The sequence below is a fragment of the Arachis ipaensis genome, chromosome B9 (genome assembly GCF_059453495.1).
Source record: "Arachis ipaensis isolate K30076 ecotype BB chromosome B9, ASM5945349v1, whole genome shotgun sequence".
Lineage (NCBI taxonomy): Eukaryota > Viridiplantae > Streptophyta > Magnoliopsida > Fabales > Fabaceae > Arachis > Arachis ipaensis.
Genome location: NC_142444.1, coordinates 20274649 through 20293948, shown reverse-complemented (window position 1 = coordinate 20293948; position 19300 = coordinate 20274649). Strand labels below are relative to the sequence as shown.

The 19300-nt window shown below is 33.4% G+C and overlaps 1 protein-coding gene across 1 annotated transcript; it reads left to right on the top strand.

Moving 5' to 3' along the window:
* The first annotated feature begins 256 nt into the window (after positions 1–256).
* LOC148543956 (uncharacterized) lies at positions 257–898 on the top strand. Its single transcript, XM_088498796.1, has one exon. It carries the CDS (start codon positions 257–259, stop codon positions 896–898), a length of 642 nt encoding a protein of 213 aa, XP_088354922.1.
* The last annotated feature ends 18402 nt before the right edge of the window (positions 899–19300 follow it).

Sequence of the window (19300 nt, the reverse complement as noted above, 5' to 3'; positions counted from 1 at the left end):
TTGCAGAAGCTCATCGTCAATATCGGTAAGTTTAAATACAATGTCAACTCCACTGTTTACTAAGTAAATACGGCTCGATAGAATACTAGTTCATTGGTGATTGTTTCTTATCGTAGGATATTCGAGGACGATACGGGAGTACCAGATGCGCTACGAACGATTAAAAGAATGGGGTTAGGCCTACACCAACTGGCTTGACCGCATCCTACGTGAGAAGTATGCTTTGGCATTCGATGGTGGATACAGATGGGGACATATGACCACCAATCTTGTGGAGTGCATCAACTCCGTTCTGAAGGGTGCACGCAATCTCCCAGTCACCGCGCTTGTTAAGGCTACATTTTACAGACTGAATGAGTTGTTCACTAGGAAAAGAGCCGAGACTGAGGCTCGAATTAATGCTGGACATGTGTTCTCTGAGATGGTGACCTCCAAGCTGCATGCAAACCAGCGAGCATCGAAAAACATACAGGTGAGCTGTTTTGATAGAGAACATGAAGTCTTTGAAGTACGCGAGATGCCTAGTGGGGTTGAGTATGCCGTTGACCTACGCCAACAACGGTGCGACTGTGATGAATTCCAGGTTGACCGAATTCCGTGTCGACATGTTCTAGCTTGCTGCGCAAATCAGCGATTGGATTGGCAAGTGTACATTCATGAGGTATACAAGATGGACCAAGTTCAAAGAGTATACAGGGCTAAGTTTAGACCATTGGGAAATCCTACAACGTGGCCTGCTTATCATGGACCTCGATTCGTTGGCAATCCGTTCCTCAGACGGGTAGCCAAAGGTCGGCCTAAGATGACCCGCTTCTTGAATGAGATGAACACTCGCATGTTGCGTGGTCCTAGGAGATGCAAGCAATGCGGTGCCGAGGGTCACAGCCGGAGTAGATAAAAATAAATTTTAAATTTATCTACAGATCTCATTCATTGATTCATTTCATTTACAACATATTAATCAATAATAATCATGAATCTAAACCCAAATCAAATAAAAAAACCTAACATTACACACATATTATTATTAACTATTCAACTGTACAGGCTTTAAAAGGATAAACACTAACTAATTAACTCTACTTCAATCTCTATGTCTAACACCTAACAGTAACTCTTTATATATATATATATATATATATATATATATATATATATATATATATATATATATATATATATATATATATATATATATATATGAGATTAATCTCTACTTAGTGCTATAATAATATATATTGCTATTAAAAACAATAAACTTTTATTATTACTATTATTTATTTACTAAATCAAAATATTAAAAAATATAAACTTACATAACTAGGATACCCAAGATAATTAATAATATGAAGCTCTGGTTGATTCACATCTTTGATCTTTCTTCTTTTCGGCATTGTTTCCAATTTTTTTTTGTGTTTTCGGTGGTCCAACAATGGTGGTGGGGTTGGGAAACAGAGAGGGAAAGAGATGATGGGGTTGGGGAACAAAGAGAGAGAGATGAGAGTGAAAGTGAAAGTGAAAGCAGCTGGGAAGCTAATACACTCGCTTTCTTGGAACGGACCTAACGCAGGACTGAGGTGCATGCTCGCCACGTCGCAGCAGGAAGCAAATCGAACCCACTGATTAACGTTCCGTCTGATTAATAAAATCGGATCGTCCGATTTCAGTACCACAATTCGGTCCGTCCGATTTTAGTTCACCAGCCATCACAGCTCGGTGATACACCCAGAACCCCCATAACCCTGTTATACATGATCCCTACTTCCATATCAAAATTTAAAAAACTCTATTCTTAAATGTACAATGAAAATACCTATTTATATTCCAATGATATAATATAATATAATAACAAAATTATCTCAATATTATACTAAATAAATATAAAATTATACGAAACATATCTAAAATACTATATTAATATATTATATTTTAAATGAGTTTTTTAAATGATGAAATTTATAAAATAACAAAGTATTAAATAAATTATCATTAAATTTATGATTTTTTATCATATATAAATTATATCATCTTAATTTATATTTAAACTTTCATTTTATTATTTCATTAATTTTTAGAAAAAATTATTTTAGAAAAAAATTGAGACTGATTTTTTTTCATATGAAAAAAATATTTGTTTTGTTAAAATAAAATTATTTGATGTAATTACAGGTAGGTGAATTTTGTAAGTAAAAAATCAACACGTAAAAACATATTAAACACATGTCAACATCTTAACTAACACTTAAGAGACGTGTTAAATAATTTTTATAATACTATAATATATTTTAAATGTTAATATTCAATTAAAATACTATTTTTATTTTCATATTAAAAATAATTTTTGAAAATTTGATCTATTTTAAATATATTGTAACAAACATTTTTACATGTCTGACACTCGTGTAGTATATAAAATTGGAATTTCCAGTGTGTGACGATGTAATGTACTAAATACTAATGTTGTATATGTGATGAGTGACGTTGATAGACATAAGAGTTGACTTAAATAACAACAAAGGAATCTTTGGGGAAATGGAAATTAGTTTGTTACTTTTCGGGATTCAGATGCTGCTGTCTAAGTTACTTTGACACGACGCAACCATTTGATCTTAACTTGGGATGTAACTTGATAGGGTTATAACTCAATAAAATATAACGCCTTCTGTCAATCTTTCTTCTAATGACCTATCCATTTTATAGCAATTAGCACTATAGCCGATAGGTAATTGGGTACGTAAGAAAAGAGAGTTATATATTGCGAAGTACAAAGGGAAAACATATTTCATTATTTCTTTATCAAAATATAGGAAATAGAATTGATTTTTTCGTCTTTTCAGTATAAAATTCCTTGATTAGCATGTATTTAGCAAAAAATTAAATTTATTCTTAATAATTTAAATTAAATATTTTATTTTAATAATTTTTTATTATTCTAAAAATTTTTGAGTATTAATTTTATCAAATAAATTGATTTTTTTATTTTTAATTAATTATATATATATATATATATATATATATATATATATATTAAACAAATAAATTTATAAAAAAATTTTTTTGAAAGAAATGATCCCGGTCAAAAGTTATTAAGTAACTTATTAAAAGTTTTTTATTTCGAAAAATAATTTTGCTAGATAAGTAATTAGGGTACAAGTCAATTCAGTCAATTACAATATAGATCTTAACAAAAAAGGTCTAATAATACACAGAAAAAAAAACCATAATATTATCTAAATCTAACTCTATTTTAAATTTTTACCATTAATTATTATAAAAATAAAAAAATCAACCGCACACCTCATCTTTCTCTCCTACTCCCATTTATATCGTTCACCCTGCCGTCTTTCTCTTCCGCTCCAATCACATTATCAGGCTGTCCCCATAATTAGTGCCGATCATCTGCTCGCTACTGCAACGATCCCAATCTTCTCGCGCCGCTGACGACGCCAACAACCCCATAAAGGGAACCAACTGATTCTCCTTTGTGCCGTCGCGTCACTCGACCCTGTCGTCGAACTGGTACTGTAATTAACTTGTCCATCTTAGTAAGGAGTCGACGAAGACAACATTCACAATGCCACAAAGAGATCTTCGGACAACACCCACTGCGCGATGTCCAATCACGTCATCAACCAGCCTTCACCTAGCCCTACCTTTGCACTTTGTTTGTCATGAATGGTGGAAAAATTAAAGAAATCCCTTGCTCCCAGTTACAACGGATACCATGAGAAGGTAATTGTGGGATGTTTTTTTTTTTTTTGTTGAAATTCAAATGTCTCTTTTGTTCAAGTTCAAATATTTCAATTGTAAATCTTGAAATATTTCTATTATTAAATTTGAATTATTTTTTATTAAATTTTAGATATTTCTTTTTTTAAACTACTTGAGATGTTTCTTTTATTCTATGCAAGTCAGCCTAGCATGACGCACAGAAGAGTAGCAGACGAAGTCACAACAGCAGTGCGATAGATGGTTAAAGCGATGATAATTAGTGAAGGATTACATTTCGCTAATTTTAACTTGGTGGCGCTAATCCTAATTATTTATAATTCTATTTTTTTAAAATTTAAAATTTTATTTTTTAATAAATTATTCAAATTAGCTGATGTTCTAATTGACTTTCTATACTTTCGAACAATGATATAAGAATGTGTAAATAAATATGCGACACACAAATAACTGCTATCAAATTTATCATTATCATTGAACAAACTAATTTTTAACGAAACAAAAACAACGTCAAATTAATCCCTAATTTCAATTATCAAATATATAGTCATTTCTTATAGAATAAAAATATTAAATTAGTACACAAAATTAGAACAAACTTCAAATGGTTACTATCAAATTTTTCATCTAATAAATTAATTTTTAACGAAATAAACTTGTTAAATTAGTCCGTAATTTTAAACTATCAAATATATAATCATTTCTTATAAAATAAAATAATAAATTAGTCCCTATTAATTATTAGATTATGACAATATAGTTATAAAAAAATATTTTCTAAAATTTTAAAAGACAATGAATAATTTGTCATTAATTAATTTGATTAGAATTAATATTTCTTTGATATTTTTAAATGAAGAGGAAATTATTTGTCGATGTCTTTTAAATTCATTTGTTCTAAACAAAAAGGTGATATATAATGATCATTTTAAGTGTTTTATCCAAAAATTAAAATCTAATATTTTTAAGATCAAAATACATTTATTACCATAAGAGATATGAATATTAAATGTAGAGATTTTTTTACTATAAAATAAAAAAATCTCAATTTAAAAAAAATGAATTAAACTAACGTTATATTTTAGATTTTTTTTTTTTAAATTTTCATGAAGTTCGTCCAATCTCTCGAGGAGCTTCATCAAAATTTTTAAAGTTTGCCTAACTTTTCGACAAACTTTTAGAAATTACATAAAATTTGCCTAAGTTTTCAGTGAACTTTACTTAGTTCTCGATATTCGACCAAGCCTTTGACAAACGTGACCCGCTATAATTCATCCTGCCTATAAATATCATCGAATAAGAAGCTTTATTCACTAAAAAAAATACATTTATCCTCATTCTATTTTTTTTCTAAATCTTATCTTTCAAAATGTCTAGATTATTATTGTTATCAATTTATTATGATGGAGAAATAACATTTGATTAAAATGGATCTATTATTTAGACTACAAGAGAAATGTTGAGTACTGTCGAATTTATTAGTGAATTTATTAGATAAATTCGCCGGTAATTCATTTACCATCGGATTTACTGACGGAATGCATCTGATAGTATAAACGGCGCCGGAAGATATTTACTGGCGGATTATTTTGTCCGAGTTAATTACCGGTGAATTTTGCATCGGAGTTTGCAATCAATACTACGAAAATAAGTGGTTGGTTACCGGCAGATTTTTCGATGGTAATTTAGGCGTCATATTATGTTTTGACAGTTTTGTGGCGCCATTTATTATCAAAAAATTCTGCCGATAATTCCAATTGTAAACAAATTTTTTTTGCACCATTAGTAGTCAAATTCAAATTCTTTTTACAAAATTAGTGCACAAATTCTAAATACCAGAAATCAACTAACGATTTTATTAAATATCAAGAGTTTGGATATAATAAAAAGTCAAAGGAGTAAAATACAATGACATATACATAAAATAAATAAAATCCCTAAACCTTACGGAACCCAATAATCGTCGTCGTTGTCGACTTGTCGTCTTCCCCCTGTTGAGGCGACGGACTAGGTAGTGATGTCAATTCCCCACTAGTAGCGCCGCTACCTCCAGTGCGCATATGCTCGTTGTACGCCGCTATCTGGTCTCGCAAATGCTTTAGCCGCTCCAGGTCCTCTCTCAGCTGTAGCCTAAGGAAATCAGTGTCTCCCATGCGTGCAAGGAGCTCGTTGTACCTCTTCTCAAACTATTGAGCTTGTTAGTAGGGGTATAAGTTATCGAACCGGACCGAAAATTACCGCAAAACCGAACCAAAAATTACAACAACCGACTTGAAAACCAAAAAATAAGTTTTTTTTTCTGATAAAACCGATCAGTTCAGTTTGGTTTTCGGTTGGCTCGATAGAAACCGAACCGAACCAAACCGAACTGAAGATATGCATACGTTTCAATGTTTTAACCATTTTAACCTTTAACCTAACAACAAAAATTCTCAAACCCCAAGGCCCAAGTCACTCAGCGTCTCTTAAGCTCTCAGTGCCTCCCCTAACCCTAACCCCTCATTTTTTGCTTCTGAATTCTCCATTCTCCGTTCCCCTGCTAGGCCCTCCATCCATACCGCCTCACTGCCTCCCTTCGACAGTCCGACCCTCCCTCATCCGCAGCGCCTCCCTCATTCGCTGCCTCCTTCTCAATTCTCACGTAATCTGAGAAGCGGTTCCCTTACATCATTCTTTGTCGCGAGGCCCAACCGCAACGGTCTTCTCCTTCGCAGTCGTCACAGTCACCAAGTCCGGAAAGCCCTTTCCGTCGCCAAGTCTTCGTCGCAACAGACTATCCTCGCTGAGCAATAGCAGAATTTCAGAAGTGGAAGCCTTCTCCTGCAACTCAACAATGTCTTCTTCGGAGGTTAGTACATTCTCCACTTTTTGCAGTCAAATTTGTGATTGTTGCTGGTTCTATTGATGGTCACTGTAAAGTTTATTGTTCAGTAAAATTTGTGGTTGCATGTTGTTGCTGCTTAGTACATTCTTGGTTGTTGTTGCTGGTTCTTTGATCTAATTTGTTGTTTAGTAAAATTTGTTGTAATTCTTGTTGTTGGTGGTTAGTACATTCTTGGTTGTTGTTGCTGGTTTTTTTTTTATATAATTTATTGTAATTCTTGTTGTTGTTATGGGTGTGCAAAAAAACTGGTTTCACTGAACTGAATTGAAACTGTTTTAAATAAACAAGTTTTTTTAAATAAAAAACTGAACTGAAACCATAGTTTTTATGAAAACCAGTTTATTAAAAACCAGTTTTTATGGTTCAGTTTAGTTTTAAACCAAATTAAAAATGGTTTTATTTAAACTCTAAAATTAGTTTTTACATACTCTTTCTCTCTCACTCTCTCTCTTCCCTTATTCTCTTTCTCCCCTCCTCTCTCCCTTCTCTCTCTCTCTCTCTCTCTCTCTCTCTCTCTCTCCCCCTCCCCTCCTTTCTCTCTCTCTCTCTATCCCTTCTCTCTCTCTATCTCTCTCACTTTCTCTCCCTCTCCCTTTTCGTCTCTCTTCCCCTCTCTCTCTCCCTTCTTTCCCTCTCTCTTCCCCTTTCTTTCTCTCCCTCCTCTCTCTCTCCCTCTCCCATCTCTCTCTTCCTTCTTTCTTCTCTCTCTCTTTCTCCATCCTTTTCCTCGCTCTCCCCTTTTTCTTTCTCTCTCTCCTCTCCCTCCTCTCTCTCTCTCTCTCTCTCTCCATTTCCTCTCGCTCTCTCTCCCTCTCTTTCTTTTTTCTCCCCTCTCCCTCGCTCTCCCTCCCTTCCCCCTTCTCTCTCTCTCTCTCCCCTTTTGTTTTTCTCTCTCCTCTCCCTCTTCTCTCTCTCCCTTCATTCTCTCTTCCTCTTTCTCTCTCTCTTTTTTTCCTTTTTTCTCTTTCTCTCTTCGATTTCTCTCTCTCCCCCTTTTCTTCTTTCTCTATCCTCTTCTCTCTCTTTCTTCTCCCTCCTCTCTCTCTTTCTCCTCTTTCTTCCCTTCCTTTCTCTCTTTTCTCTTTCTCTCTCAACCTTCTCTCACTCTATATCCCTATTCTCTCTCTCTCTCCCTCTCTTTTTTCCAAAACAAGAAAGAGAAGAAGGGAGAGAGAAAAGAGAAAAAAAGAGGAAAAGAGTGAGAGATAGGAAAAAGAGAGAGAGAAAGAGGAGAGAGAGAGAGAGAGAAAGAGAGAGAAGGGAGGGGGAGAAAGAGCGTAAGAGAGAGAGAGGAAGAGAGAGAAGGAGAGAAAGTGAGAGAGACAGAGAGAAAGAAAGAAGGAGAGAGAGAGAGAGAAAGGAGGGGAGGAGGGAAGGAGAGAGAGGGAAATAGAGATAGAGAGGAAGATGGATAGGGGAGAGAGTGAGAGAAAGGGATACAGGGAGAAAAGGGAGAGAGAAAGAAAGGGGAGGGGGAGGAAGAGGGGCAGGGGAGAGAGAGAGAGAGAAAAGGAAAAGGGGGAGAGAGAGAGAGAGAGAGGAAGACAAAGAGATGAGAAGGGGAGAAAGAGGGGGGAGAGAGAAGAGGAAGAGTGAGAGGGGAAGGAGAGAGAGAAAAGGAGAGAAGGAGAGAGAGAAATGAGGGAGAAAGAGGGAGAGAAGAGGAGAAAGAGAGGAAGAGGGGAAGAAAAGAGAAAAAGGGAGAGAAGGGAGAGAGAGAAAGAGAGAGAAAGAGAGAGAAAGAGGAGGGAGAGAGAGAGGGAGGGAGAGAGAGGGTAAGAAAGAGAATGTAAAATCTAATTTTATATATGTTGAGAGAGAGAGGGGGAGAGAAAGAGAGAGAGGAGGGGGAGAAGAAAGGAGAAGAGGGAGAGAGAGAAAGAGAAAAGAAGAGGGATAGGGGAGAGAGAGAGAATGAGAGAAAGAAAAGGGAGAGAGAGAGAGAGAGAGGGAGGGAGATGGGGAGAAAGAGAGAGAGGGAGAGAAGGAGAGAGAGAGAGAGAGAGGGGGGGAGAGAGAAAATGTAAAAACTAATTTTATATATGTTAAAAGTTAAAACTAGTTTTAGCCTATAAACCAGTTTAAACAGGTTTTTTCTATTAAAACTGGTTTTATTTTTATGAACTGGTTTAAACTGGTGCACTGTATTGTAAACTGGTTTAAAACCAGTTTCTTATTTGACAAAATAGTTTGGTTCAGTTTCTAAACCATTTAAAATTGTTTAGTGCAGTTTCAATTCAGTTTATGAAAAAACTAAACCATGAACACCCCTACTTGTTGCTAGTTAGTGCACTCTTAGTTGTTGTTGCTGGTTCTTTGATCTAATTTGTTGTTTAGTAAAATTTGTTGTAATTCTTATTGTTGCTAGTTAGTATATTCTTAGTTGTTGTTGATGGCTATTTGATCAAATTTATTGTAATTCTTATTGTTGCTGGTTAATACATTCTTGGTTGTTGTTGCTGGTTCTTTGATCTAATTTATTGTTCAATTTGTTGTAATTCTTACTGTTATTATTGTTCATTTGTTATCTTTATATATATTGTTGTTCATTTGCTTTTCCAATGACAACTAATTTTGAGGAGCTTATTAAGGAGGTTGAGAAACTTGAATTAGGTATACAAAAAATTGAAGTTTCTTTCATAATTTATGCGCATTGATTTATAATTTATAATTTATATTTATTTTTTATTTTGTTTTGTAGAAATTGCACCAACCGAAGATGAATCTGGTGTAGATTCAGATTAATCATGGGGTTGGATTAGTTGTTATTTAGTTGCTAAGTGTGTTTGTTGGTTTGTTTGGTTTTAAGAGTGTATTTGTTAGACATTTTTAAGTGTATTTGTTTTATGTTTATGTATGTGTATTTGTTTTTATTGTTTATTTGTTCGGATAGATTGAAAATATATTGAATTTGGATGTGATGTATTTTTATTATTTCAGTTTATTGACTATTTTGAACCTTTAGTTATTGTGATTCATATTCTTCTCATTAGGAATTAAAAATCAAAAGAACCGACCGAACCAAACCACTATTGGTTCGGTTCGGTTGTTGTAAAAGCAGCAACCCGAACAGTTGTGTGTCTGTAGGAACCGAACCAATAACACCCCTACTTGTTAGTGAAGCTCATGTGTGAGCTTCTGTACCTGCTCCCTCAAATCGATGACTTTTTAAGGATCGGCAGGGCTAGTGGCAGAGGCAGATGAAGCCACCAATGTGGAGGTGCGGAGGCAACTAGCGATGAATGACCCCAACCCGTAGACGCGATTTTTGTAGGGTTCAAAGGTGGAGTCGCGCCAAACCGAGGCATCGGAGTTGGGACCGTCCCCACTAGGCTGAGATTGCTGGGTTGCGTCCTCCAATCTTTGTGTGTAGTTTTCATGTATAACACACGTTGTGATTAGGATAACAATTAATTGACTTTCAACCAAATACATTTCACACTTAGAATTAATTGAAAACTCACATAATGAGTCGCAGGCTACTCATGAGCAAATCTCTTCTTGTTGGCCTTCAACGTATGGGTATACTCGAAGGTCTCTGCCAATGTTGCCTCATGTTCTAATGACTTAGACTACACATATTGAGACCAAGTAATAAAATAAATCAAGTAACAATTAATTCAAGTAATAATTAACAAAGATTAGAAAACTACATACTAGCCTGCTCTTCGTCTTCATGAAAGTCGTCGATCCACCAGTATACTTTGACAACCTCGGCGATGCCCCGTTAGCTCTATTCGTCAGATAGAGACGCCTGAACCCCTCATCAGTACTAAAATGGTTGTCTAGTTGCCTTTTAATATCTGGACGAATCCAAATTGTGAGGTGATCGCGTCCCACACGAACATTTTGCATCATCTGCTGAAGTCGTCTAGCTATCCGGTGGTCATAAATCTTCCTGATTAGAAGATCATGTTCCCTATCTCATATAAATTTCTCCTGCACAAAGTAATTCAACAACATTTGTTAGTCAAAATAAAATACAGTTAATTCAACAACATTGGGTTCTTACCACTCACATCTGAAACCATCGCTCTCTGGTCTCAACAAGGATTTTCGTGTAGCTCGGCCATGGGTTGTCGTACATGAACTTAATCACATTGGAGATATCCTGTGAACATGCATGGTTGTTTGATGCAAACTTATCAATGAAAAACTTAAGATTAGCAAACACTTAAAAACACATAAAACTTAACAAATTCAAAATAGATTGCTGATAAAAGACATTAAAATAGTACTCACGCCGTCATGCCATTCATCTGTATGACAGGTGGTGGCGGAAGGGGATCTGGCTGAAACGCATTAGAGGATTCCGGCATCGCGGTCATTGTTGCTGGAGTTGGAGGGGGGCGTAGCAGAAGGAGCCACGTAATTGGGTTTCGGGACCATGATGAACTTCTAGTCTAGTGGACCCGCTTGTGACGTCACAGGGGTTGACGGGGTAGTTGGGATAGATGGCGATGACTGAGAAGTCCTTGGAGTATCGGTGAAAACCCTCTCTCTAACACGACCATGAGACCGACTCGTGACAGCTCTGCTACCTGTCGCCATGTCTGCAAAGAGAATACCAATTAATACTAATAAGCATATACAACACAAATCCTTCAACATTTATATAATTTCAAAAAAATTTGACATAACCTCCCCTAAAATTGGACATATATCCACCTTTACGGTTCCTACAAATCCAACCAACCTCAATTCACAACATCAATCAAAACTCAATTAAATTCATCAAATCTAAAAATATTAATACATATACAAAAGACAACAACAATTTATGGTGAATTTGTGCAAAACTAAAGTCTTAAAGTGTGATATGTAGTGATTGAAAGTAAGTTCACAAACAAACCAATGTGGCATTATATCACTACATACACACCAAAAACTCAATTATTACAAGAGGCATATTATTGAACACTTGACATTCAAAAGCATCAAACATATTAAATAGCATAACCAAGCATTTTTTCAACTCTAATTGACAAGAAGTCAACATTAATAATATACTAGTTGTAGTAAATTCATAATATTTTCAGCAGAATATCCAAACAAACAATTTTAATCGATCAATTCATTCACAATTCTAAACACTTTTCAACAACCTAAAACATAATACTTTAAATCTAACATATCTTAATAACCTAAATCCTCTAAAACTAAAAATTAAATCTAACTCGAGCATAATACTAATTAACAACTAAAACCTATAATCATACAAAGGATAACTTAAACAAAGATTAAAGTTAATATTAAAATGAAGAAGAACCTGGAATGCAGGAGTAGAGAAGAGAACAGAGAAGGAAAAGGCGGCGGTAGTAACATCGACAATAGTGATGGCAGTAACGGGAGAATGTTGGATGGCGGCTGGTAGAGGTGGATAGCACGGCGAGAGAGATGGGCCGCCGGAAAGGATGTCGAGGGGAAGGGTGAGAAAGAGAGAGAGTGGGCTGTAGTGGGTGAGGGGAGAGTAGGCGGCAAAAGTGGGCTGCAGAGGGGCTGCCGACGGCGGCGGGGCTGACGGAGCGGCGAGGAGAGGGTTAGAGAGAGAGGGGGAGAAGAGAGGGTAGAGAGAGAGAGAGAGGGGAGATTCAAAATGAAGAGAGAGAGAGAAGGGAGATTCAAAATGAAGAGAGAGAGGGTTTGCGCTTCGAATTTTAGGGTCGTTACCGTCGGATTTACTGGCGGATAAATCTAATGCTAATGTTTTGCGGGTGACTAAAATGCCAAGTCACAATAAATTGAGTTATCATCGGATCTATCCGACGGTAACGAATCCACATCAAGTTTTCCATTTTTCCTCCAATTATTACCAGCGACTTTGACGTCAAAATAGTGAATCCGACGGTAAATGTTTGACGCGATGAAATAGTTCCAATTTTTGCCTATAAATCCGACAATAACATGCGACGCTAAATCCAACGAAAAATCTGATGGTATTCAGCAATTTTTTTTGTATTATTAGTTCTGCTCAACTGACTTTTGTATACATAATAGCTAAAGTGAGATTTCTAACAATTTTAAAGAATTTTATAGTACATGCCATTGGTCTATGACACTCAAAAAAAATGAGAAAAATTTATTATAGATAACCGATGAAAATAGACGACACTTTTATTTACAAAATGTATTATCTTATTATTCATAGTGTGTATTTAATTATTTTTACGTGGATAAATATGGTAAAGTTCGTTCGAGGAGTTAGACAAATTTCAACTCATTTGCAAAATTTGCCAATAGGTTAGGCAACTTTTAGAAAATTTGATGAATTGAAATTTACGAATGGGTTGGACGAACTTCATAAAGACTCCAAACAAAAAAAATTCTAAAATATAATATTAGTTTAATTTATTTTTAAAAATAAATTTTTTATTTTATAATAAAAAATCCTTAAAGGAGAAATGGATAAAAGTATATCTGAAAATTCACATAGAGACTAAAATTATTTCATGTGTACACAAATTTTATGTTTCGACGATGTGTAACGGATTCAGAAATTTTAAATTATGGGGCCAAAATATAAGGCATAAGAATAACAAAAAAAAATTATGTAGACATATCAGTAATGTTAGAAAGATAATAATCTAAAATTTTTTATTTAACTCAACATCTATAATTACATATTTATCATATCTAAAATTATTCAAATATTCTAGCATAATTAAAAGATATAAAATAAGATAATTTTGGACTAATTTTATATTATCTCCTAAATATCTTTTTAAATCAAGCATATAAAATTAAATAACACATTTTTTATGAAAAAATTATATATATACGAGGATATGATGGATATTTTAGAAAAAAAATATACAAAAAATTTTTATATTCTCATTATATATTTGATAGATTATCTAATTAATTATTCAATTATTTAATAAAAAAATCAAAATTGTTTTCAAATAGTAATAATAAAGTTAGTTAAATAGAAAGATAAATATATAAACGTACAAAATATTTTTTTATTTTAACTAATTTTAAATAATATTTAATCAATTTTATATTTGATAATTAATTATCAAAATACATATGTAGCACAAATTTTTTCAGTTTATTAATAAATATTAAATTTGAGTAAAAAGAACCTCAAGAATATAACTTTAACTATATACATTATTTATTGAATAATATCATAATATTTTATTTTTTATTAAATTGATTTAATATATACTTTTTTATTTTATACTAGATAGAATTTAATAAGAGATTTTTATTATTATGTAAAATTAATTTTCATAAAATAATTTTTTTATACAAAATTTCATAAGATAATTTTTCTTTGAATGTGGGGGAAAATATAATTTCACAGCGGGATATATATGTGTAATATATGCCTTTTTATATGTTCATAATATTAACGACGGCACTTGTTCCAACACAATTAAATTTGCATCCGTTTCTGTCGATGGTTATCATATTCACCATTCTGACAATAGGAGTATGTCTCCATTAGTAAATTTGCACACATATAAGGTTTTTGTTAAGGATGAAATTATTTTTATAAGTGATGTGGCTATTGTTGCTAAGTTGGAATAATTCTTTTTTAAATTTAATTATTAAGTGAAAATAAGAATGAAATATGAAAAGGCAGGCATGCTCTTTCATTGTTGTTTCTTCTTAACACACTTTACATTCTGTGAACGTTAAAAAGTCCTAGCTGAGAGGCAATGAGAGTGAAACTCTTGAAATTTGCTTTAGAACTTTAGTTGGCTTTAGGGCATGATATGAGTGCCTCTAATCCTTAAAAACAGGTGATTGTCCCACATATACCTCATAAGAAAATGAAGTGATTTGAAAGACTGACTTAGTTACTTCACATCTATTTGATGTAATGTAATTTTCTTATAAGCATCACAAGGCAATCAAGATTCTAAATTCCTCAAGTCTTGTAGATCATAACAAATAAATATCTGTTGCCACATAACTCTCCAACTATGCTAGAGGCATTGGCTAGCTGGCCTACCTAGGGAGTAGGAAAATATGGACAGGTTATGCTACGTGTACACCAAAATCAGCCACCAAAATCAGTCACTGGTATAAAATACATGTTGAAATTCAAATACACATTGAAAATAAATTAAATCACATATGTATTTATACACAAATACATTGGTGACTGATTTTAATGACTGATTTTAGTGTACAAATAGTATTTTTCAATATAGACTGTTTTAAATAATATTCTGATAGTATAAATTATTTTAGATAATAGTTTATTTAATCATGTCAGTTCATTTGGATAATTATTTATACATTAATTGTTAAAAATAATTATTTTCACTGACATAGTAATATGTAATTAAATACATGTGTAAAATTTTTTTATATTATCAATAATTTCTTCGCTTATTAATGAGGAATCCTCAACATATTTCATCACATCTCACCATGCACCATAAAGAGATCGAAATGTTATTTGTACACTAAAATCAGCCACCAATATATTTATGTGTAAATACATGTGTGATTTAATTTATTTTCAATGTGTATTTATATTTCAGCATGTATTTTATACTGATGGCTGACTTTGATGACTGATTTTGATGTACACGTAACATAACCCCTATAAATATCAGGCATGACTTTTTTTGTGTAAGTTATGCACACCATACCCTTAATCCTTATTTTTTGGACTTTTACTTGATCATTGAAGTCTTTAAGGGTATCACTCTCCAACTATCATTGCTCAGGTCTAGATGTATGTTCACCTTCTCAACGGTTGGACTAACCCAAAAAATTTAAATTAACACCTTGTCAACAATATCTTATGAACTTAGTTTAATAAACATACACACATTATGCATATAATAGTAAAATAATTTTGATAAATTTAAAAGAATTCTTCATATATATAACAAATAGTTATGGGATTCGTATTTGGAATGATATTAGACAACTAGAGTAGACATAACACATACATCAAACATGGTCATTGGTTTTTGGCGTGTTACAGATTGCATAAACACAAACAGGTGATGTGTAGTTGTGTACAGAGACTCGTCATATGGATTGGGATTCCGATTCGCGACATTTCATCCTAATAATGGGATAAGATCTGGCACATGTGCTCTATATATGAATGTTATTTAGTTTTATAAAATCTGATTTGTATTGTGTTCATATGGTTTTTTCAACAATTTTAATACATTGAGCTAATAATAACTGTAAACACAATAATACTGTGCGGTTGTATGAAGTTAATGCTTGAGAACCGTTAAATCACTACTAGAAAACTAGTTATTACAAACGAATATTTTCGACGGATTTTATCCCACGGAAATACAGACGGAATTTCAGAGGGATTTTTTGTCGGAAAACAAAAAAAATGAATTAGCATAAATTACAGACGAAAAATAGAATCCGTCGATAATTCTGTCGATAAAATTATTTTTTTGTGGGAAATGATTACAGACGAAAAATCCGTTTGTAATTAAATAAACAAAATGCTGCGTTTTATTAAATTATTACAGACAGAAAATCCGTTTGTAATTTAAATTTTTTTGTCGGAAAATTTTAATTTAGACCTAACTCTACCTCCCCTCTCTCGAGCTCCATTCACATTACACAACTAAAACGAGCTTCTTCCTCTCTCCGTCCATGAGCTTCTTCCTCTCTCCGTCCACGAGCTTCTTCCACCGCTGCCGCTATAGCTCGCGTTGCATGATCTCTCTTTGTCATCCCTTGCGTTGCACGAGCTCCCTCCTTGTGGTTCTGTTGCTTAGGGTTCTGCCAATTTTAGGTTTATCAATTTTTCTTTGCAGTTTCTATCTTCTTGTTGTTGTTGATGCTGATTGAGCTTTTTCTTTCTGTTGCAGTTTCTATCACATGCTGGTATCTCGAAACTGATGGTAATTTTGCCTTTTCCATTCTCTTTCTTTTGTTTAAATGTTTCTAATTTCCAGCTTAGGAATTCGATCACCTGTTCTGAGCTTGTTTCACGATTCTACTCTATTTGTGATTTTTGTGTGTGTGGATAAATGCATTGCTTTCAATCATTCATCTTAGTATTTTTCATTCTTATACAATGTGTGAAACACTTGTATTTCAATTTTATATATATAGCTTGAAGAGGCTACTGAAACTTTTTCAGTTTCACCATTGTAATGCTGGTTTAATCTATTTTTTCTCATATTGTATACATGTTTGTTTATTCTGTTTGGTTGATTGTTTTTGGAACTCTAGAATTGCACATTCTTAATTAATCAATGTTCAATTCCAATGTTTATGTATGGTGTATTTTTCAGGTAATTGATGTATTAGTTAGCCTCTTCTGTTGTTCTATTATATCTGCAGAGACGCTGTGGGATGGTGGTTGGCTTCTATGCCAGTTGCTTCCTTACAGTGAGTCAGAGTTCAACAGCAACCACCTTAAGATGGTGTTTTTCTCTTAATATGCCAGTTGCTCTTTATAGATTTGGGTTCCATGTTTCTTATTTATTTGTTTCTTTATTTACTTATTTGGGTTTAGTGTTCACTTGATTGTAGGGTTTGTTAAGTTATTAATTAATCATACTTGTCACAGCCTTTTCTAACAAATTTCACTCCTTCTCTGTCTGCTGTAAGTTCTAACATAACCTTTTTAATAAATTGAGATCATAATATATATTTTCTAAATTAATTAAGCGAATGAATCTAGTCTTCAACCGTGAACACAAATAATTAATTAGTTGTTTCATGTATGATAAATGTAGTACTCATGAAGCTACTTAATTATAAGGATAATTTTAAGTTTTCTTTTCTCTAACATTCTTCTCTCCAAATTTTGTTGCTTTATTCTAATTATTTGAATGTGTTCTTGTTTGACAGTTGACTGAACAAAAATTGACGAGAAGGAAGGTATAAGCTTTTCTTGTTTGAGGTTACTTGCTTGTTAGAGTTACTTGCTTGTTTGAGGTTACTTGCTAAGATTAAAGCCTCGCTATCTTTCACTTAAAATTTCTGAAGGTTTTGATAAATTTTACCACCAATAGAAGTAGGAGGCTAATCTGATTTAATCTGCTCTTATTGTCAATTATCTATGTTTCCATCTCAATGTGTTCCTGTCCTAAATAACATTGTTCATCTTTTGTTGTTTAAGAAGCTTGCAGACAAAATTGCAGCTTCTAGTTACTATGTGGTTGTTCCGAACTTCTTTTATGGTGAACCCTATGATCCTCAGAATACTAATAGACCTTTAGGAATTGAGAGTTAGTGATGGCGTGGGCGTAAAGTCTTTAATGCAACCTGTGTTAGTGATTAGATAAATAAAATAAAATAGAATAGAAGTTACTCACATAAATGTTTGATAAGCAATAAGCAATAAGCTACTTCAGACCTGTCTCAGCTGCCAATAAGGTTAGAAATCAGTATCGTTTGTCCATATATGTATTTGTTGCTGCAAATCAATGGCTTATTGAATTTTGTTTTTGGATGCAGTTTTTCTCATCAAATGGTTTTCCTTGCCCAAGTCTCTAGAATCCTCCTGACCACTTTGTAAAGATTATTAACAAGGATTTTGAACAGGTAGATAGAATATGAATCACTCTAAGATCTTTACTGAACAACAATTTATTTTAAGAGGTGGAGATGCTTTGATGTAAAATACTTGCTATATAAGTAGACAAGTATTTGATTTTAAATAACTGCATTATTATTGATTATGATAGTTTAGGTAAGTTAGTTTTAGTTTTAGACCTGTAATATTTATATGTACTCAAATTGATTCTTAACATATTAAAATAACTTGCTGGAGGTGAAGGGTTGGATCAAAAAATTAAAAAGAAGAGATCTGTTGGAGCTGTAGGAAACAGAGTCATGACTGGTGAAAGAGATGTGAAACGATTTGCTCTTCCAAAGGCAAATGCTGATTCGAAGATGCGTTTTTATGATACATAGGGTTTCAGGTAGTTTGTCTTGTTATAGATTTCAGGACTTAGGTTTCAGTTGTCATGCTAATGCTGACCAAATAGTTTTTTCGAGGATTTATTAGATTTTCCATCAATGATGATATATATGGAGTAATTTCACACACTGGTTTTCATCCAACAGAATTTGTTAATGGTAGAAAATATCATATGAATGATTCTATGCTTTTTTGTGTATGTTAAAACTGAATGGATCATGGTCATGGTATTGAATCAACGTCACTGTTATAAGGTTGAGTTTGCTTGTGAATTCCCTTGTTTCTTTGTTTGAATTATATCTTTAAGGTTATTGTGTATGCCATAACTTCTTGTCCTCCCTGCTGAGAGTCTTATATCAATAAGCATTTTGTGGTACAGATTGAAGCCACTTCCTGGATCTAGTGGAATCAACAAGTCTGGAGGCTCTTCTGAGCCTTCTACTATTGGGGTGCGTAATATGCTTGCAAGTGAGCAAGAATGTGGATCTCTTCATAGGGACCATATAGCTGAGCAGAAAGTAGTGGCAAAGGGAAGCAACAGGTTTTTTGCTCATCTTGACATTGCCATGTTCTAATATATGACTACAATCTAGTTGCTGAAGAATTCAATTAATATTTATATAAAGGCCCTTGTTGACATTTATATCCTTTTAGAATTGATATTTATTGGCAAATTGATTAATCATTGATGTGGATTGCTCTTGTAATTAGATCCAACAATCAGGAGGATTTCCCAGCATCATTGATGTTGATTAATCATTGATGAGGATTGCTCTTGTAATTGATGTTAGCTATTATGAGAAGGT